This window comes from Tetrao urogallus (assembly GCF_951394365.1).
Source record: "Tetrao urogallus genome assembly, chromosome: 1".
NCBI classification, from domain to species: Eukaryota; Metazoa; Chordata; class Aves; order Galliformes; family Phasianidae; genus Tetrao; species Tetrao urogallus.
This window is the reverse complement of record NC_136813.1, coordinates 75,105,558-75,128,262: the sequence shown is the minus strand read 5'-3', so window position 1 is coordinate 75,128,262 and position 22,705 is coordinate 75,105,558. Positions and strand designations below refer to the sequence as shown.

Genomic DNA, 22,705 nt, shown 5'->3' with positions numbered 1-22,705 from the left:
TTTATAGAAACTACTGTAGCTGTTGCACTGCTTCACAATGTTTCAAACAGCTCAAAATAACTTTACATTATAACATAAAAGATATGATTGTAACAGTACGATATTAGGTCATCATAAATAAATATTACAAATCCTATCAAATATGGAAGTTTAAAAAACAAATTTAAGACACACAATTTAACTTTAAACCCTTAACGGGGATACACTTTTATCACATAAAACCCACTGTTTTAACTAGGCAGCAAAAAATGTAGTAAGGGCATAGGTCTGCACATGAATGTTTTCACCCTTATAAGTGCCAACACATACCAGAAATCTCCCAGCTTTCCAACAGAGATGTGCTCTAAGCTGGAATGTAAATGAGAGAAAACGGCAATGCATTTTTCTCCCCGAATGGCACACTCTGCCTCTCGTCCAGTGACATTTCTGATGACGAGCGATTCCCAATTCGACTCATTTTACTGTAGAATCCCTGACTCTCAATGTGGTGCCAAACAGCATAGCTCCACATGTACATATTGCACACCTTTATAAAGCTGAAAGTACAGTCTTACCATCACCAGAACTACCACCGCTCCCTCACGTTGACCTCCACGTGAACTGGCCGATTTTCTGGAGCAATTACAAGGCCGTCTCTTTCAGATCATTCAGATTTGGCATTCGTGACCGGTTTGTTCGGTTATACGTGTGCCCGTTCTGTCCGCTCTTGGAAGGCTGCTCAGAGTAGGGGGGCCCATCGCTGGCGCTCCTGTTGACGGGGGAGACGTGCCAGGTGGGCTCCAGCTGGCTCGGGATCTGCAGCGTCGGCCGGCTCTTGGGCTGCGGCTCTTGCCGTGCGTTGCTGCTGCCACTGCTGGAGCTTTGACTCATGGGGTGAATTCGCACTTCAGAAAAAGCAGGTTTGGCCGGCTGACTCGGTAAGGGCTGGAAGCGAGGCTCGGCAGGGACAGAATGATTTGAAGAGAGGTGTAACAGCTTTCGCAGGGATTTTAATGGCTGGCTCTGAAAGACACGGGGAAAGCGCTTGACCTTCTGCTCTCTTGTTATGGTATCTATCAGACTTCCCATAACAAAGCCGTCATCTCCTTAAACAAAGCATCTGGAACTTCACAGGACTTCCTCGCTTCTAATTGCATTCACAAGGAATATTTCCTTCCAAGCTGAGAAAACACACTCAAAAAATATTTTCTCATTGTGGTTCAAACCCGAGTAACTATCTGCACTGAAAGACTGGCAGAAATCAGCAGTCTGATATTTTGATAGCCAGCAGCTCTTAACCCTCATAGCTTCTTTAGCTGATGAGCAGGTGGAAGGAAAAGGGACACGTGGGGCTACTGAAATGGGTAACAAGTGCCAGGCTAAGCCTGAGTACACAAAATGGCAGGATAACGACTCCATTAAATTCCTCAGCTCTCAGAAAACTGTGCTTCTTCAAACACAGCGGCTGCAATGAATCCTCTTTTTCAGTTTTCAGTGTCATAATGGCACAGAAGCTGCCTCCCAACCTCTGCCCCTCAAGCTGGTTTTAGAGATGGAGAAAATAAAGCGGCATTTGTGCAGTGACGCTCCAGCGATCCAGCCTGCGCAGCCAGCAGCCCGTGCCAGCTTAGGCACAGGGGTGTGCTCACAGGCACTGCTGGGGTGCACCACACCTTGCAGAGATCACATACGGGCCTCTCCAAAGCATTGCAGTGTCTGCTGTGGATGTGCACTGAAAGGCTGTCTGCATCTAACACTTAACCAATATCTCCAAAGGCCCAAAGACTGACGTGGGGACACTTAGTCTCTCTTCTTTTCCCTGTCATCTACGTCCAGATTTTCAAAGAAATACATAAGACTACAGGTACGTGTTTTACATTTAGAGAACAGGGACTGGGGGGGATGGGAAATAATGTCAAATGCAATTTTTCTATTCACCAGAGAAAAAGTTCTCAAGGTACCTCAGATGTTCGAATACGGGGAAGTGATAATGCCACTTACATGGGGCTGGATTTCTGTCATCTTCTCAGGATGCCAATCCTTCTGCCTGTTGCTCTGGTGATTAGAAGAATGAATGGCTTTCTGTAACGCCAGGAGATCCTGACCATCAGTGCCAGGCATCTGCAACAAAATGTTAGATAGTGTGGTCTCTCAATATGCTCCTCAGAATATCTGCAAATCCTTTTTCCCCAGTTAATTACATTATGCAAGTAAAGCTGATTACTGCAGCAGAATTGCAATGTCCTTTCAATATTTTCCCCGTAGGAAGAATAAGAGGCTGCACAGGTCATGCAGATTTGCTATACCCTTAGCCCGTAAAGCATTCACATGCTGTTAGTGTTATTTGTTGTAAGAGAGAGCAGTTAAATAAGGCTTCCAAAAAAATCAACCAAAAAAAATTGTTGAGCCTCATCTTCATTTAAAAGCATTCCATACTGCAGTTAAGACCATGGATCAGTTCTATAAATTTGTTCCTGATTGAGGCAGATCAAAATTGTGTCTGAAGTGATGTCTGTCTGATTTTGCCATCACAAAACAAGAGCTTTTCCTTTCCCCATCTTTCTGCTGCTCCAAAAAATATCCCAAGCCGAAGTACAAATTGAAAAACTCAACAACCCTAAAAAAACAAAATGCAAACTCAAGAGAATTTATGGCTTACACAGAGACTTCAAGAGTTTTAAGCAAAAAAAGGACAAAAAGAACAATTCAATTGGACATATTTTGGAATGGAAGCTGTCTTTTTAACATGAACAATCAGGACAAACAAAAATACAGTAAAAACATGAGCTAAAATTGGTGTTTCAGATAATCTGTTAATATTAATGTTAATATTTAATTAAATTCATGTAGAAAGGAGCTGTTGACACAGAAAATGCGCTTCCAATATAGCTATAAACCAAACCAAGTTAATTTTTTTCCTGATTGAAATGGACAGAATATTTTTAGTTTTAGACACAGGCAATTTCATTTTCTCTGGAACTACATATATACACTGCATTTTCAGTATATCAGATAGTCAAAAACCATTTGTCTTTAGACACAGTCAACTTCAACAGAACTGCCAATTTTACTTCAATTTATCGAACTGGCCCAAGATACTTAACTGGCATGAAGAGAAAGAAAGTGACCCCATGAAAATAAAACACATGCTGCTGTAGTCAGTAAAACAAGTTTACTGGAGCGTTTTACAGAGCTACTGTACTTAAAAATTAATACCATGGGTAGAGTGACTACAGGAAGCTTTTTCAAAGAAGAACTATGCTTTAAATTATTCTTTGAATTAAAAAGAGGAAAGAGGGATTTCTTGATGCTTGGATTCTCCCCGTTGGTTGAGTCTGTCTGTAATATAAGATACAAAATCTAAATGCATAGCATTTCAACTCAAGAGATCTGTCCTTACCACATTAATTCATTACTTTATTTTTGTAGTTCCAACGGTAATAGTATCAATCCTATGTATAATCTGCTGCAGGAAAATATAATGATTGAATAAAGAAAAGCGCGTGGAATAAATTCACGGAGCTCAGTGGATATAAAGCACGGAAGAGATCAGTACGCCCATTCTTATACCCATTTCCCATTAGGAATGCAGAGTGCATTTCAAAGCCTTTTGAAAACCGTAGGTACATCTTGTTGACATTACTGAGTTTTGGAACAATTCTTCTGTTACCTAAGATAAGGATCTATAATTATATGACACTCCTTACTGTTATATAGGTGAAATATCAAAGATATACTAATAGTATTAGCAATCCATTTTAGCATGAACAGTTTATAATTACCTCTGGAAGAAATACAAGTGTTCTACTTTTAGCTTTTAAAAAAAGCTAGAGCTCCAAGATGAATTATTTCAGTTCTGACCAAAATACCACTTCAACAACTTGATGTACAACTGCAAGAGCACTGCCTGTTTCATTTTTACTTCCCTAATACAGTCAAAGAGCATAGCAGTGGATGAAATTAATAATAATAATAATAATAATAATAATAATAATAATAAATAATATTAAAATAAACGATCAAGAATTAAAATTATGAACAAGATTTGTCCCCAGCTGAGGTACAAACAAGCATTATTTTGCTTGCTCTACAATGCAGACTAATGATCTTATGACTAAATAGAACAATGGGTGCATCACCAGAAGAGAAGGGTTTCAAACAACCTTCCCATCTTCTAGGTTCTATGCAAGTTAACAAAAGACAAAGACACTAAATGACATAGCTTCTTTAGAAACTCTATGGTCAGAAGAATTTCCTGTTTGCAGTACAGTCAATTAGAAAGGAATCAAAGCATCAGTAGAAGAAATGTTCATTTGCATCTGTTTGTTTCCAAAGGATGTAATTTCTTCAGTTCCATTGCTTGCAGCATGTGACAAAGTCTGATTTTGCCTAAAGTTAGGGCATGTTGACAACATTGAGAACATTCATTAAAATGCTTGGTAAAAAAACCCTGAGATTGTAGCAATCTTCAAAACTTTTTGCTACGTTACTAAACGACTCTCAGCAAGATAAAAGGAGAATGATTAAGAGCAGCTCTGCAGAAATAACATTGCAAAGAATTCCCATGGCAGACAATAATGATTATTATCCCATGAAGAACTGCACCTGGAGAACTCTAGTGAGAATGATTAATGGGAACAACTCTGCACGAGGAAGTGTCAGAAAATCCTATCAGTTCTGAGCTATCGGGAATTTTGAGAATGGCATTATTAAGAAGATATCTTCAATCCAATTTCAGTCATCTTTGTGACTCTTATGCTAATCACCAGCAAAATGAGACTTTCCAAAGATTATTAGAAGTAAATAATACTAGCGAATGTGATATTAGCACCCTCTTAAGCTCTATAGCACGCTTCTCATTATGCCTACACTCTGGTCTAGTTCGTTATTTGCTGCAGAAAGCTTTTATCAGAGTACATAGGTAGAATTACATACTTCTAGGAATCTGTAAGAATTATAAACTTCAGAATCAAAACCCAAAAAACTTGCATAGTCACCAGTTCTATGTTAGATTTGTTAACATGAATTCATAGAAAGCATTCACATGGTTGCCAAGAGCTATTACTACAGGTGTAGAAGGTTCTTCTAATGAAGTCAAACTTGGTGTTGAACTGAAGGTATTAATTTTCATTTGCACTGGAAGATCCTAATGAATATCTCAATGTTTGTTAGATAGACTTCCTCAACTAACAGTGTCTGAGGCAGACACTTGTGCATATGGTGGCACGCACAGTCTGCCCCTAGAGACTGTCTTGTAATCAACTGTAAGTAGAAATGAGAATAAGTTTTTTGGATCAAGTTGATGTCAGCAAGTTTGTAGATGAGATGCAAGAGTTTATCACTCTCTCAATTCAGGAATTTTATCTATCTTCCTGTGACATACTAGTTCTAACTAGACATTGCAATTTCCCCTCATTACGTAAATCTTCTCTCTCTCCCTGTCTCTTTCTTTCCCCATCCTTAAGGATGAGAAGAAGTAGGAGTAAGGATATGTATAAATCAGCCTTGGCTTGTAACCAGGGATGTTTTCAGTAGTTGCAGATCAGGGTTTTAGAAAGTGCTGCATTTTGAGTTGCAAAACAACTCAACTTGGTTTCTCCTTCATTCACATAGCTTAATCTTGCAGTATTTGCTACTTAACATATTTAAAAGCTAGGCTTTTAAAGCGCTCCCTACAACCAAGTCTGAATGGCTGGAATCCGAAAAAGATCAAATTTAACATCACTGGAACAAGTGGTTTCAGGTGTGCTAGCCTTTCATGGGCATTCTGATATCAAATAATCCCAGAGTCTTAATCTAAATATTTTGTTTCATTGTGTAATGGTTGTATCTGAACTGAGTACAAATCTCAAGGTGAACAAGTTCAGAAGGAGGAAAAGCCTGGCCAGCAGGAAGACACGGTGCATCTCGTGTGCCAGTTAATACACGCATGCACATGTTTCATGCAGTTCAAAGAAAATGAAACAAACAAAAGTAGATGAACACTCCACTCCCCAAACTTTCAACAGATCTGCCCTCCACCAAAACCCAGATCACATCACCTCAGTCTGACAGAAGATATTTAAATACAGTCACTGCCCTCCACCCTGCAGTACCATTAATGTCATCCAGAGCCTATTTTAACTAGAGTGAGTAAGCATGACTTACTTCATTTCAAGAACCTTCAAAACTGTAACTGCAATTTCACTTACAGAAATACTGCAACTTAATTTTCAGTGTCACTGAGATCTTAAGCAAACTGAAAGCTGAAATGTGGGGAATTCAAGTAAGCTTCTCTGAAAATCAGAGCGTACCTTACTGCTGGTGATGACGATCTCAATACTAGGTAAAATGATTTGATTTTCAGAATCCAAGTAAAGTCTGAAATTTATCCTCTTATTTTTACACTGAGAACACCAACATCAGAAAGCTATTCTCGTTAACAAATTGAGTCATTTTATCTTAAAAAACATTTTATCCCATTTTATCTTAAAAAAAAAATAGTAGAATTCTTTATTTTCCTACCCAGAACTCGTTGCACAGGGAAATGAAAGTGTGAAGTACACTGAAAAGAATAGGCAACAAAGAGACCAAGGTTTTTTTTATGACGCTATTTTGTACATGAAATTTAGCAACATACTGCTACACTAATAAAAGTAAGTTATCCTTCTGGTGGCCTGGTTGAGAATTACAAGGCCCCAGTTTCTAGATAAAGTACCTGCAGTTTAATTTACTTTTTTTTTTTATTTGGACTTAATGCAAATGTAATTTTAAGTGTTTCACTGTTTCCAGAACAGTCATCCAAGAATGAGGTAAGACGATGTTTAGGTTTATTTTATAGGGATTTTCATTATAAAATTTTGTGAAATGCTAACTCGCTCTGATAAAGTTGTTCTTCCCTTCCAAAACCTAGATGTAAATACGGAAAAGATAAGAGACTTACAGCAGGTGACAAAAGCCACAGTCACCAAAAACCATAAAGCATTCGTAATAGTTAAGATGCATCTCCCTTATTCCAGTCACAGGGTACAGCAACACAGAAGCTGTCATCATGAGAGTGCCATGAAAAAGATCTTAAAGAATTCTCTTTTAAAGCAGTTTGATCACCTAATGGGAGTCCGACATTTTTCAAGCTCAAAGGACAATAATGCATTTCTACTCTTCGAACGGAGTCGCCATATGCTGCGAAAGAATTTGCTGTGATACCTGCTTAAAACTTGCATCTAAATTGGATGATGAAGTATCTGAATGAATACAGAGATATATGCAGCACATGTATCTGACTGTATCTGACAGAAAATAAAGTAACAACACATAGATACAGGCAGGTATGACCACAAATAATAGAAACATACTGTACTAGTCTAGCATACTAAAATAGTGCCATTTAAAATTGACAACTACATTTTCTTTTACAAATAATTGTATACTTACGGTTTGAGATTTCTTCTTTTTCTTTTTTATTGCCCTGAAAAAACCTTGCTTTTCTTTCTCCTTAAGCTGTTCAGAGTGACTGTTAAGATTTTCAGGACTTTTCCTAAACATGAGATAAGGTATTGTAAGATAGATTTTATTTTGACACTATGCAAATTCTGCAAAATAATGAGACCTTATGCCAAAGAATGAAAATTAATGATTAAAGCACTAAGATTCTTAGTATTTTAGCATTCATTGGTTCAAAGGTTACTATACAAATAACGGATAAGTTACCTTATTAAATGGAGCAGGAAGAACACAGTGTTAGGGTAAAATGATTAGCTCAAACCACTGAATAGTTATTTAGGGGAAAGACAAGCATGCATTTCTATTTTGTTTTCTTTTAAGCCAGAATTTAATATTCCATCCAAAGTATTTACACCAAAGGCCTTTTAGAAAAATTAAAATCATAACTTGGAGAACATACAAATGATGAGGAAGTATAAAAGCACCGGTCCAGTTTATCCACTGCTTGGTGGAGAGCCAGGAGTTGCAAAGTTTGCCAGACAGAACCAATTTCAACCAAAATTCCTGACCTTTGCTGACATGGTTCCAAACTTATCATCAAGGAAGTCTGGGGATCTATTGCGGTCCATCTCAACTTAAATGCTTCAGTTATTTTGTTACGCATGGGTGAGACAGCGCTGGCAAAAAAAGATGACCCCGGAGTGGAACTTGCCTGAAGTTGGAATTTTATTTATTTCCACCTTAGATCTTGCTTACAGCTGAATTATCCACAGCTGATAAACGGCATGCTACTTACTTAAAGCATATGCAGCAAACTATGTATGTCAAGTCCTGATATAGAGTAGAAAGATGGCTTATGTAGGACAGTGGTGAGTCAGAGCTGAATGCAGTTCTAGTGCCCTTTAAGGTATTATGAAAACTGGAAATGGCGAAGGGAAGTTTCGCAGAGGTAGAAAGAACAGCCTACATTAAAAGAGCCAGAGATTTCCAAGTCTTTAGTATGTTAAAAAACACAAACCCCAGCATTTCTAGTTTCCTTGGTTGCGGTGTGCAGGTACTTATCCAGGAAGAAATTAAAGGATACTCGATGGATCTTTAAAGCAGAGGGCAAAGACAAAACAAGTAGATACATGATGAGGCCACAGAAACCATACTGTAAATAAGGCACTGATTTTAATAATTAACCAGCAGAAGTAACTCCTTAGTGAAGTAGATTGGCATCTTTTTGATAGTTTTTGAAATCTGACATTTCCAATCAGGACTGCATAAACTCCTGCTGAGTACACTACTGGGCTTCAACCCCAGAGAACCGATGCCATTTAATGGCAACTAACACAATGGAGGCCATACTTGGTGCCCTAATAGCCCTTTTTAGCCTTGAGGTGTATGAAAACAAAAATGAAATGATTCTGCTGTCTTGCTGCAAAACCTGATGGACAACCACAGTTCTCAGGGCTCCGGATGACAAGGAAAAGCAGCTTTTCTTGAAGCAACTGTAACGTAGCAATACTTTGCTGTCTGCTATAGTTATCCTTGGATTCTAAATCTGGCTTAAAGCACTACGCTGCAAGCTGGTGATTCAGCTGCTACTACGTGCCAAGCTGACATTATTTTCCAAGCAAATGGGAAGCACATAATTGGAGTGGGAATGACTAGAGAAGCCTCTCTTATCGATAAGAGTATCTTCACTCTCAAACAGTGTTTGACCAGTTCCTTGAATTCTTCCCAAAACAGTCAAAATGTTACCTGGTTCTATGGGAATGCACACAGTGTTTAAACACTGCAATAAAGTGCAATTATTGAGTAAGATAAATGTGCGTAGGGGAAAGATTTATAGGCAGAGGAAATTATGGGAATTTTCCTAATTTAGATTTTTGTGACTTAAATCTAGATCCAAAAAACATTCAAGCATTCAATGTGATAGACAAGATGTGAAAATCTGAACTGTGAAAGTTGATGTGGGAAAAGTCTCTACTTCAGTATGTAATTATTAGGTTTCTATGACATGTTATAAAGATTCTGCATTGCTCAAGATTCTTGTTTATGTCGTGTTCTTTTATGTCATGTTCCTGGATTTGGTATCATTGCATAACAGCACTAAGTTTTGTATTATTCATCTAAAGCATCAAGGAGAAAGCCCAAAAGTAAACACTACTGAAAGCTTCACAGAATCTGTCAACTCTCAAGAATGACGTTGCACAGGGAAAATAACTACTGAATTATTTACTAAATGATATTTATTTTGGGGAGTTTCATCTTCTTTAATCTATTAGGAAACCTAGAGAAAAACAAATGCCCCAGATATCTTGCTTATACTCTGAAAGTCATGTGAATGGGACTGAGAATTGCTCACACCTTTCCCTGAAGGAGCTATTGCACACTGATGTGTGCAGACACCCCATATCATGGCCCCAGTGAAAATTACCAACCTAGAGACTATGCTGCCTATTGAAGGACCGATATCAGATTTTAAGGCCCAGCGTGGTTACTCAGCATTGTTCTTTAAAATGTCAGTGCCTTGCTATGGCTATTCTGCTCCAACATCCAACCTTCAGTGGAAACACTGTATTTTTAAAGGTGAATTTAGTCTTCAGAATAAAACCTGGGACAACTTTTGCCATGATTTCAGACAGATTCAGTCAAATGTAATTCTTCTATTTGGTCCAATGAGCCTGGACATGGAAAGTGCTCCCAACAGTAGATGAATAGATAGAAGTGAAACTCTGTGCCATAATTCCCTCATTATGACTCCAGTGACCAGACTGGAGAAAAGTAAGGGGCTGAGAACTCTGCTCATTTTCAATTGCTGCATAGCCAAAAGGCAGTGGGTTTACACCAACGGGTTTATGTCATTAACTCCTATGACTCATATTGCAGTACAGTCGTCTGAAAAAGCACTGACCTTGAAAAGCAACTGCTTCAAAACACATGCTCATTATATCAAGAGAGCGAACATATATAGCATTACAGCAGGAAGTTTCAACACCAGGATTCTGTAAGGAGTAAAAATAGAGCAGAACGTCTGGATCGATGGGATAAAACACTGGGGTATTTTAGGCATCCCAAAAGATGGTTTTCAGACAACGGACAGTACAGGAAAAAAAAAGAAAAAGGCTATCAGAAAAAAAATCTCTGGTATAATCACACCGCAGATCTTACAGTGTAACTGCCAAGTCTTGGTATTTTGTAAAAAGCTTCAGGTCTGGAGAGCAAGCGGTTTTACAGTGCCTCTTTTACTAGCAAGTAAGACCAGCCCTAGAGAAAAGTCCTCACTGACACAACTTGCCCTCAATCAGAAATTAAAAGCAAAATGGGCTCTTCTCTATTATTTACTCTTTTTTTTTGTACGCATCTTTTGCATGCTTAGGACATATAGCATAGATCACAGTGGTTCTTCTGGTCAAAGATACTTGGAAAAAGACATAGAAACAAGAGAAATTCTATGACTATTACTAGTGTTTATCACCCTTTGGGCAGGAATGGCATCCAACCCTGTGCAGGTACATCAAGGTGTAGCAGCAAACAACAGGCAAGCTGCTGTGCTTTAATATAAACTTCAAAAAGAAAAGTAAGAAGCGTGCTGCATTCATGCTGCCACAGATACACCCATACCGCACACAGCTCTTCTCTGAAAGCAATCCGTCATGCTTCAGCTTAAGTTATTCCTCATTAACCTTAATCTCAGCAGGGAGCTGGGTCAGAATAGTGTCACAATACCATTCTCTGGAGAGAACCGCACACAATTACATGAGTAAGATTTGGGTCTAATGGAGGAGTTATTGAAATATCTGAAGTTTTCGTCAAAAGAAAAGTGAATGAACAAAATAAAAAACTGCTGGCAGTTATACAGTCACCATAAACAAAAGCAAGACAATGTCAGAGACCTCAGAAGCACCTTGGATACATAGTTTACAAAGATATCAATCCCGCAAGTTGAAGCCCATAGTAGCTTTTAGACTTATTGGTCTAAAAGCCTGGCACTGAAAGCTTGAAAAGCAATGTTCAGATTTGATCTCTGATAAGAGTCTTTTTTTTTTTTTCATGAAAAAAGTAGGGTTTATTAGTTAGAATAAAACCCTGATCTACCATCTTATATACAGAATTCAAAGCAGAAGCCACTACAACTACTAGGATCCCCATGTTATGGCTTTACAAAAAAATCATACATACTTTGTATGTATATATACATCCTTTACATGTATTTATACACATAGACATCTTATACTCCTCCCATAGCAACCCCTCAACATCAGTAAGAAAAAAAATGTGAAAATACTTGGTTTCATAAACTTGTAGTTCATCAGGCTTATTTCTCAGACAGAATATCGATGACTACAAATTGTGGAAGGCTTCCTTGCAAATAACATTACATTTCATTACCCAGTTTTAGTACAAAACAAAACCCACTGATGACCAGGGAAGGGACAGGGAAGAGGCACTGTTCAGTAGAAGAAAGCCTACATGCACTGGCAGGGAGGCTGAGGTGCAGCCAAACGGCTGAAAAAAGCAAACATAGCAGATGATAACGCACGTGCCATAATCTTGGAAAGGAAATGTCAGAAGGAAAGTGACACAGTTTGGAAGGTGAACATCTTCAGGCTATGCTGAGCAGATTCCTGAAGCCTCCACCCACGCCAGTGTAACACACTACTGATTTTTAAACTTGCAAACTACAAATTTGGAATTTTTTTCTCTATTTTTAGATGAATTCTAGGGATCTTTAAACGAACTGGAGTGAATTTGCAATGCATGAATATTCATACTGCAGACAGTCAAACTAGCTTTCAGCTGCCTTGTTCAGGTGTTGGTAACCTTCTAGTTTCAGGGAACTCAGTGTGACTATATTTTCACATTGACACTGAAACAGCAATATTCAAGGCGGCTGGGTCACATCTGTAACATATATATTGTTTTGGAGTCCTGACAACTAACGACAGGTAAGAGTAAGCCGCTCACACCCCTAAAAATAGGATGTTCTTCTCTTTGTTCTTGAGTCACAGAGTGTTTGTGTGCTTATTTGTTTGTACACATCTAGAAAATAATTATATGCATTCCTCCTTTTTATTTTCTGCAGGCAGATACGACATATTCTAGCTGTCACAGAACAAATAAGCTTTAATGGACAAAAAAGATCTATGCAAGAAAGCTTTCCAAAAGTTTCCAAATATCTTGCAAGCAATCAAGCATTTCCAGTATGATGTGTGATACTGCACATAGAGTTTATTCCAAAGAGATATTTAGAATGATAATAATGCAAAGCTAAGGGTAACACACGTCAGCATTTTGGTACACTAGCAGAACAAGGTTAAATATCTTGCCTATTACCTACTAGTTTTGCTCAGCTCAAGATGAAACTTGCACAACTTTGTACAACAAAAGAGAATTAAGCATCTATGCTCGTTCCTAAAAATGGAATACTAAGCAAGCTTAAGGTCATTCAGGGGAAACTAAACTCAAGCAAAAAGATTTTCTAGAAAGATGTAAAATACACCTTTCTTCCCCCAAATCAGATTCTCAAAAGTTGCAAAATAGTAATATAATAGTAAAATAGTAATTTAATAGTAAAACCTGATCACAGAAGTAGAGTTTATAATATCTTTATTTTAAAGAGGCAGGATAGCGGGGACAGAGTGAAGAAATGCACACAAAGACAAGGGAACATTTGTGACAATTCAGTCTAGCAAACATTCACAAAATCCTTGACAGAAGAAAGGTAACACAGAGCAATAGTAGGAGAGGAGCAATATTTTACAGTAGTGGCAAGTCTGAGTGGAATACATGTCACTCGTAATCTGAGATGAATTCTCACGTACCAGTTATGTATGTCTTTCAGACACCAAATGTTTACTTCATCATAAAATTGATGTAAGCAAAAATCACAATCCATTAGAGCTTTCAACATTTTCATAAGCATTTGCACAACTTCTATACAGAAAATTAAGTAGAGGAACACAGACTCTACATCACTCAGGAATCTGCATTTACGGCACAAAACAATTTTGCAACAACATTAGACCATTGCCAGAACAGCTTGCACAGAGCAACAGGTAGAGCTGGGCAGGAAACATTTCAGGAAAATTGGGAGTAGGGAAAGGAAAGAGAGAGAGGAATGCATCCCAAAGTTAACTGACTGTTGAGGGCATTGCATTCTTTCCATTTCACAAGACTAAATGATTATTCTGTGGGTTTTTCTCTCAAAGGAGTGTTCCACTTTGTGGAAATATTTGAGTATATGAAACAAAGCAGGGACTTAAATCTAACTCTCTCAAAGTTAACTAAGGGTCTTTTTCACTAGGCTATACTCTGCATCTCTGTGGCCCTTTTGTTATTTCAACAAGATGAAATTTCCAAAGGAGAATATATTCAGGATAAAAAGAGAATGTGCTTTAACTTCTGTTTCGGGGCATTCACTCGTTAGATCCAAGATCTCGGTTCAAGTCTCTGGTTTAAATAACAAAGAACAAAGACCTTGCACTTGAGTTCTTCACATGCCAAAAAATAACGCTGACCCTACAGTACTCATTATTTTGAGTATTTCTCTGGTTTTGACTGGCAATTAAATCCTGGAACTGAAGGCTCTTTCCAAAAATTTTTAGTTGATATTAGTCTGTTCCTTCAAAAAGTTTTGATTTTGGTAATTCGTAATTGTAAGGAAAATAAATAGTTGGTCAAAAAATTCCCAACCAGCTCTAATAACATACGTTATTATTTCAGTTCAGAGTTGGAATAACATTACATGTTCCTTTGCAATAACCACATAATAAAAGGTAATATATTACTGAATGACACAGAAAGGAAAACAAGATTCCAGTTGTCTTGTTGTATGCAAGATAAGAAGATTCAAATATGAAGGACAAGAAAAGATGTAAAAAGCTTCAACAGTGAAAACAAAGACCTTATTTAGCAACATAAATTACAACAATGGTACCACCTTCTTACATAAACGACCAGATCCCCAAATTTACTTTCAAACAAAACTGATGTAGGTGGAGCTACTGAAGGACAGCAAGCAGATTCTAGAGAATCAGAGCAGGTGACAAGTGTTCTGGAGTAAACATCTTCCACTGCTGACATGGGTACAGAACCCGAACAAAAGCTGAGATACCATTTGTTCGTGTCCCTCCTCCTTTCTTTTTTAAGCAGATAATTCACGGATTGTTCACATGAAAATACAATATGTTAACAAACCACTGAAACAGTTTTTTAGCTAGCATAATTTTATCACACTTTCAGAGAGCAGAGTTTCAGAGAATGGTACAAAGTACACTTTAGACATGAGAATGCATACGGTCCCTCCCAACAATCCTTTGAAACCGTTTGCTTATTTTCATTCACTGTGCTTTACTGTGATTGAACGAAGTAGAACATGGAGACTATTTTAGAACTTTATAGCTCTCACAGTAAGAAAATTAAGATGTTTCCCTTTAAGTCCTGCAAAGCTACACATATGCCGCCATTCTATTAGAATAATTAGAGTTAATTGCTCTATGTTATACAATAGCATCATGTGATACTTTTAAATCTTTTAAAATCAACACACACCACTCAGATGTTGCTTTAGCCAATTTCTCATAGAATGTGCTCAATTCCTTCTGTGATGCATAAGCAAAGAAAGCAGCAGTCCCCACTGCAGGGTGAACACTGTATTCTTCATTAACAAAGTCCTATTCTATATATGGAAACATGCATTTTCATATATATGGTTTTTACATTTGTAAATTTGAGAATTCATGCTTCTAGAATCCACAGATGAAGCTATGGGTTTGCTATATCAAGCACCTTGTATTATCTTTAACCAAAGGCTGATAATGGAAAAAAACAAACAAGAAAGAGCAGACAAAAGAGCACCATTTCTCATGCATTCAATGCGATGAAGTATTTCTTGTTGCTCAAAAGGGCACAGCAAACATGCAATGTCATGTCAGTACAGTCAGAGGGAGCACTAAAGAAAGCATGAATATACAATAGCAAATTCTGAAAAAAAAATCTTGTAGGTTTTTTCTTTTCTCCTCTTAAAAATCCTTTTTTTTCCCCTGCCATTCTCTACACATCTGTGTAAATAACAACTCACCAGGTATCAAAGGTGGTTTGTCTCTTTGAGTGGTTTGCCACCGTGCTGCTGTCTGCTGGTAGTACAGAAGCTCTGTTTGACACATTGTTTTCTATGTACGTGCTGTCTGGACGTGGAGATGGAACTGAACAGAGAAAGAGCAAAAACTGTATACTGAGCTCTGCCAAAAATCACATCTTTGAGTTGTATGATTTCTTTCTACCTCTTCTACAAAAAACAAACGAAGTGGCAGTTGTGCTTTATGTAACAAGCACAGAAAAGTACTTCTTAACTTTTACAGTTTGGAAAGCTATTGTTTTATAATAATTGCAAGATAATATTGTAAAATGACGGCATCACTAGAACTTGTAAGATATTCTAAACATCATCTAAAGATGCCTGCAAGTGTGACTGATAGTTAAAAACAGGAAATAGAATACAAGGCTGGATTACTGGTATTAAAGACACAAAACACTACAGCTCACCCTTTGTCTTAACACAAGCCTTAGGTACAAAACAAAACATTAGTCTTAAAAAAAATTAGATTTAATGTAACTAGGAGTAAGAGATTACTTATAAAAAATGAAGGGATAAAATCAAATGTGTTTTTTAAACAAAAATACTGTACTTTCGAAAACATTCTATACATACCTAAAGTACAAATTTGATATCAGAATTACAAATAACATCAGAAATATATGCAGTGGATTAAAACTGATCAGACACTAGTAGCAGCACTACTGTACTATCAAAACTGAATTGTTAATTTTTGATTAATTTCTAGTGCAAAAGCACATGCCAGTAACCTCTATTTGAAGTCAGTACTTAATCATTGAGTCAATAGGAAGTCATGGTGTTTCACAGTAAGTTTTTCTTTCAGTAACTTTTACATATACTTTGAATACATGTATACTTTGAATATAATACCACTTCTCCAGTGAAGCAGTTAAGTCTGTGCATTAAAATAAGGTTGTTTGCTATATGTAGTTAAATAATTGCAATGGGACACTGACAAGGATTGGCAGAACTGAACATGGCTAAAGCAGGTCATCTGCCAATTGATCAACCTGAAGAGGATCAGAGAGAGACTGGTAACTCTATTTAAGGTTATTAGGTGACTCATAATCGAATTTTAGCTGATTGTGCCTACTTAAGGTTCAGGGGAGCCCCACAAGCCTCCTAATATTCATAGGACAGTAATTAGCTTGTCATGCTTGTTCTTCTCAAAGGGATTACCCAGGTTTAGCTATGAGACAGCTGCTCACAAATCACTGTCCTTATTGTACCATACCAGAATAGTATCTATTCATGTATACACACACATGCACATGCACCCACGTGTATACATACAGGTACTTATGTACATTAACATGCTCCTGTTTTATTGTTTATTCTCAATTGGGCTCTCATAACCGTGCTTTTACTTGCTGAAACCCTGAATTTTAGTAAACCTGCACAAAAGATACAAATGTAAGTTTCAACGAATGAATGAATAGCACTGGAAGATCCATATACCATATTACCTAAGACAAATCAGCATGTCAGTGTGTCACAAGTAGATAGGTGTTCAGATTTAATATTAGTAAGAATTAAAAGTACGAATTGATATTTAAAAAAAATAAGGAGTTCACTCTAGCAATTTTCATTTATTTTGTTCAACATTCCCTAATAAATTATCTTCTGGTTTACAAAGAACTGCATTGAATATGCTTTTAAATATGCAAAAATACTTTTTGCACAAATTGAATACTAATGCAATGACTACATACAACTGAGTAGGTCAGTCTAGTATCTGAAAGCGTGGTAACAATTCTTTCTCCAATTGTTTTTTTCACATTGTTCACCTTAGTTCTCTGCACCAACTTCCACTATTTCATTTATATTCCATGTTAAAATTCTTGTTTAATTTTTAAAGATGCACCATAAAATTACCTCTGTAAAAACTGCCAACTCTTCTGGGAACAGCTTCATTATACAGAATTCTATTTTCCTTAGTAGATGCTCCATCTTCTGTGTGTGGATCATGATATGCTCCACCCTAGACAAAAGAACAGTCAGCTATTTAAAATGAAAGGCTGTGTTTTTAACTAACATACATAAGGAATAAACTCTGAATTTTACTACAGACAGTTTTCATTTCATGCTATGAAAAACTGCCAGTCTCAAACCACATACCCCATAATCAATAATTATTTGGTTTTGTTGTTCCATTCACTTTTTCCAAAATGGCATTAACAAAATTTTGCCTCTTAATTGTAATTTTAAGGACTTTAGCATGATTCAGACCTCAGATTTTCGCCGTGAATGAAACGCAGCTGTAACATCTCTGGAGGAATCTTTTACTGGAGGTCTTGTTAAATTTGTTTCTGATGGAATCTGGTCACTCTGCTAATGGCAAATTTTAAAAAAATAAACAAGAAATGCATGTAATTTGTGATTATTGCAACACCAAAGCACTATCTCTTAACAGCTGTTATACAGTAGTACCTACAGGAGCCAGCAGTCACAAAATCTACTATTCACAAACTAAGAGGCATCCCGAAACTAAGAAATATATAAGCTGAATAGGTAGGTCAGACAGGATAGCAAAAGTACATCACCAGGATAGCAAAAGTACATCACCATCTCTAATTAATCTATGTTTCTGAATAAAAACTTCCTGGAAGGTACGTCAAATAAAAACTTAAGTACTCCCTCAGAAATGACCACATATGCATGGAATTGGCCACCAAATATGACTTAATTCCTTTCTTAAATGAACCAGAAGCTATGACTCCTTCCGCAGTAAGGACCAGATAAAATTCAATACTCTAAGACCTCCCAGGAAACATTTCCAAAATTTGTTTTGTCTTTCATTAATAAAGATCTGAACTCACTACCATCAATAATATAACTCCTAAAACTGTGCCAAGATGATAAATGCAACTAAAACAATGGTATAAATCACAGATTGCTTCAGCAAAATTTGAGTTTGATAAATTTGATTAAATTATGACTTAAGGCATTTCTTGTTGGTTAGCATTTAAGTCATAAATATGAGACAATAGTAGCAACTTGTACTTGAACTTATTCTGCCTACCGCTTTGTGTACATTTAACTTAAAAAGAGCCCTTAAGAAAACACTGTTGTAACTGAGACTTGGAAAGTTTAATGCACCGAATGCAAGTAAGATTTAAACCTAGCGAACAAAGAATGATTTTCTTTAAAATGAATTGTTAGTGGCTTAATGGAATCTACAAACAGGGAAGTAAGGACATTTCACAAACTATGAGCCCAGAGAGACAACAGTAGCAGAGAAAACCAGTAGAACTGAATGGAAAAATTTACTAGGAAAATAATACAGATTCTTTGACAACCTTTATATTTTTCCTGAAGTTTTGAGTTCACTATGGCTGAAGAAAGTGAAGTTTTCTCATTTGTAATACAGCATGTGGCAAGAAAAAGGGATAGGAAAGGATTCCTATCTGAAATTCCTATCAGAGTCATACAAATATTGTAATTTTAATTCTGATTTGTGATTGGAAATAGTGAAAAAGAAGGAAAACAGACAAAAATGCTTTGCGAACGTACAGACTTGCCATAGATTTCAAAAGAGTATTTTTCCCTTCAGGCTTCTGCTGGTTGAAATATGACCTTAAAACAATGAATTGAAGACTTAAGTTTAAAAACCACTGACCAAAAAAGATAAAGGTGAATTCTTTACAAATGATTAGACATTCCAAAGCAAACCACAATGAACAAAACTATAAGCATTAGGATGTATAACAATTTTTCTAATTGAAATAAAGTTTTTCAAGTAGCTGGCAAAAGACAAAGAATGATCTGATAATAGGAATTAAAATTAGAATTAATTATCAATTTAATATCTGCTAAATAATTCAGGAAAAGATCCAAATATTAAAGAATACAAGGCAGCGTCAGCTTTTATTATCAAAATGTCAAATGTTGCTATTGCTGCCTTTCTACAATCATATTGTGAAGAAAAGTAACATTTAATTCGACTGAAATGAGAGAGAGAAAAAAATGACTAAGCACAAGAAATAAAATCTTATTTTAAAGCAGAGCTTCTGTAATTCCTTCTAAGTAGCCATTTTTCTTTAAATTCTCTTCTTTTATGAGATTTTTTTCTTCTTATAACGAATAATTCTCATAATTCTGAACGGAAGAGACATACTGAATACAAAGATAATGTATTAGTAACGTGCTTTTAAATATACAAAAATGCCTCGTCTATACTTTCTTCTGTTGAAGAACCATCCAGTATGTGAAAACTCTTTTTTTATGATTGCATACAAATCTACTATGTGTATTTATTATGTAAACTGAAGAGGCTGAGGTTTTTAGTCTTTTTCACTATCATTTTTAGACTTTCAATAATATATGTAGATCTTTCTGCAGTTTGTCAACAAAACTGAACAAGAATTTTGAAGTCGCTTTATGACATAAACGTGTATTAAAAAAACCAAATGCTGATTTTATTTACATTTATGTTTTGGATCAATGGCACAGCAATCTAAGGATATGGGGACATTCGTCTTATGCAAAACCTTAAAAAATTCACAACTATTGTATTAGGAAAGTAAATCAACACTGAAACTGGCCCTTTCTCCACACTGATGAAGTAATACTCCTAACAAAATATCGTAAGATAAGTAATGACAGTCACTATAGCACTGCTAAGGCTTCAGTTCACTGGTGGCTTCTCCCAGAAAAAAATCTCTAGCCTGTTCCAGTTATTTATCATACTAATCAAGAGGAATAGTGCAGTTTTTATATCCCTCTAGCAAATCATGACATTTCATCAATAATGTCATGCTATAAACAAGTGAAAAAGCTCACTTCAAAATTTAAGATTGCTATTCAAAACAGAAAGGCATACTAGTAAAGTTAAATAAAACACAAACGAGAAGGTTAATTAAGGAAAACCAATACAATAAAAATGACATTAGAAAACATAACAGACAAGGAACTACAAATTAAATGTTAACTTCACAGACATTTTTTTCTGTTCTCACATTTCAGTACACTATAAAAATAGCTGTCATAGTCCAATCATTATTAGCTTTAACGTGGTCTCATTTTGCACTCCAACTACTTAGCGCCTTTTTGGTTTTTTTGGTCTCACATTCCTTGCCTTACAGCACCATAGGAGAATAACTAAGCAAACAAAGAAACAGAAGAGAGAAAGCAGGACACAGTCCCCACATGAAATAAGGAGAGGAAGGTAAGTCTTCCATAACAGGTGATATTTTGAACTAACCCTATTAGTATCTTCTGTACAGTCTTCTCGTGAAGAGCCAACAGACCTTGTGAGTGACTTATGCTGCACCTGTGGAGATAACAGTTGCAGGCTGTTTGCTCTGGCTGCCATCCCTTGCCCTACGCTTAAGCCACCCTCTGAGCCCTTTGACCTCACTCTGTCCCGGCTCACATACATAGAGTGTCTATGAGGGCGCTGTTGTGAAGAGAAAGGACTGGTATAACCTAGGCCATAGGAAAAAGATTCGTGTGGAGCAGAGAGCGAGTGGGAATGGCTTCCATCCATGTGATCTGGCAGTTTCAACTCCTCCATTGTTTTGGAGTGCCTGGTTGAAGGTCTTCGGGTGTCCAGAGTGCCCTCGCTGCGGTTATTCCTCCCAGAAGGGCTGAGCAAAGTTCTGTTATCGCTATGGCGGGGAGCGGTCGGACTGGTAGGAGAGTTCAAGTCCATGCAGCTGGATGGAAAATAGCGACTGCTGTTTGGTTCTGCAGCTTGAGCCCTAGCCTCAGATAGGTTGCCCACGGATTTCGAGTCTGTCAGAACCCCATGGCTCTTTGACTTTGTCCGATACGAAGGACTCTTAGAAGACTGTGGAATGGTATCAATGTAGCTGTGGCGACTATGCTTATCGCCGGGCTGCAGCGTCCCAGTTTTGTTCTGAGACGTTTCCATAAATGAGTGCCGGTTCTGCTGAGATCTGGTGTTAGACTTCAGGTACTTCGTGCCTGGACCTTCAGAACTTTTTGGGTCCACGTTAAAATCAAATTCTGTTTTTGCCTTTGTCTCCTTTGGACTAAGAAGATGTGGCATGTTATTGTTGGCTAGATCTTTATTGCCAGATGCAGGCTGATTGCTTGATTTCTTCGCGTGCATTGGGCTATGTGCAGCTGCAGAAAGGTTTCCATTTAAAAAGCTTTCATTTGCTGGAAGACCTTCTTCTCTTGGCCCGCCAACCCCTAGTGTCTGTATATCCTTGCTGTTTGATCTGTGGTGTGACTGCAAAGCAGAACTTTTGCTGGCTTGATTTCTACATTAAAATGCATAAAGAAGCATTAATATACCAGATTACATATTCATGTATTAGTAACTTCAACAAAAGCGCACTCACTTTAAATGGAAGTTGCCACTTTATAACACAAAATTAGTAGTAAGATCAAAAACTTCTGCTCATTGCAGAAACTGTGAACTAGGAACCAGAAGCTCCACTACAGTAACAGATTTGCAAGTGTCAGTATATTGTTTTTCATTGGTTATATCCTAAGGGACCAACTCAATTTTAGTTAAAGGATCCTGCTAGTGGAAAAAAAAGAAATATACAGAATCCAGTCATAAAAATTCCAACTTTCCAATATATGTATTTAAATATTTACCAATTTGTACTACATTTGTAATCGCTACTCTAAGCACTATTATGAAAATTAGCTGCAGATCCACTGAAGGAATTGTTAAACACATCCAGCATATCAAAGTTAAAGTGGAACAATCAAATATGTCAATGCTGCCAAAAAGCCTTGTACAATCAATGCTCCAGGCTACATAATGTATGTCTGAGGCGAGTGGAGGCAGAAGAGAGAGAACAGAAGCTGTTGTGCTGGTCAAAGCCATTTGAATGGACTGATACCAAGGTCTATGCAGCCTGGTAAGCTCTGTAACATCAAGTCAGGAATACCACAGGAACACCGACTTTTGCAGAACTCAGATTCTACAGCATAAAAGCAGATCTGCTCATGGGCCTATCTTGGCCCTGAAACAGTGCAGCTGCAACTGAGCAGTGCTGTGCCTATGCTTATTAGCCTTGATGGACATAAGCTGGCTTAAAGCTGAGTAAATGTACTTATTTTTAAATCAGTTCTATCATCATCTAACTCAGATATATTACTGAGGTATAAACTAAGAGCTGACAGTACTGATGAATTTGTACATTTGTGGATCTTATTAGAAACTATTATTGGATAATGCTAGTTATTTTTATATTAAGGATTTTTGTACTACCC

General features: G+C 37.1%; 1 protein-coding gene across 3 annotated transcripts in view; it reads right to left on the bottom strand.

Annotated features, from left to right (window-relative positions):
- Nucleotides 1–621: 621 nt before the first annotated feature.
- The window catches only part of CDKL5 (cyclin dependent kinase like 5), a gene marked incomplete at both ends in the record, with an annotated part of 71,221 nt that continues 49,137 nt past the window's right edge, over nucleotides 622–22,705 (bottom strand). Inside the window, 8 exons of one of the 3 annotated variants that reach the window (XM_079542285.1) lie at nucleotides 622–1,002; nucleotides 1,981–2,100; nucleotides 3,196–3,318; nucleotides 7,393–7,495; nucleotides 15,473–15,596; nucleotides 17,384–17,489; nucleotides 17,738–17,839; nucleotides 20,712–21,738. In XM_079542285.1, coding sequence (XP_079398411.1) covers nucleotides 622–1,002; nucleotides 1,981–2,100; nucleotides 3,196–3,318; nucleotides 7,393–7,495; nucleotides 15,473–15,596; nucleotides 17,384–17,489; nucleotides 17,738–17,839; nucleotides 20,712–21,738 — 2,086 coding nt within the window. Of the gene's footprint in view, nucleotides 1,003–1,980; nucleotides 2,101–3,195; nucleotides 3,319–7,388; nucleotides 7,496–15,472; nucleotides 15,597–17,383; nucleotides 17,490–17,737; nucleotides 17,840–20,711; nucleotides 21,739–22,705 lie in introns of all 3 variants that reach the window. The other 2 variants (XM_079542286.1, XM_079542287.1) reach the window with 2 other exon arrangements.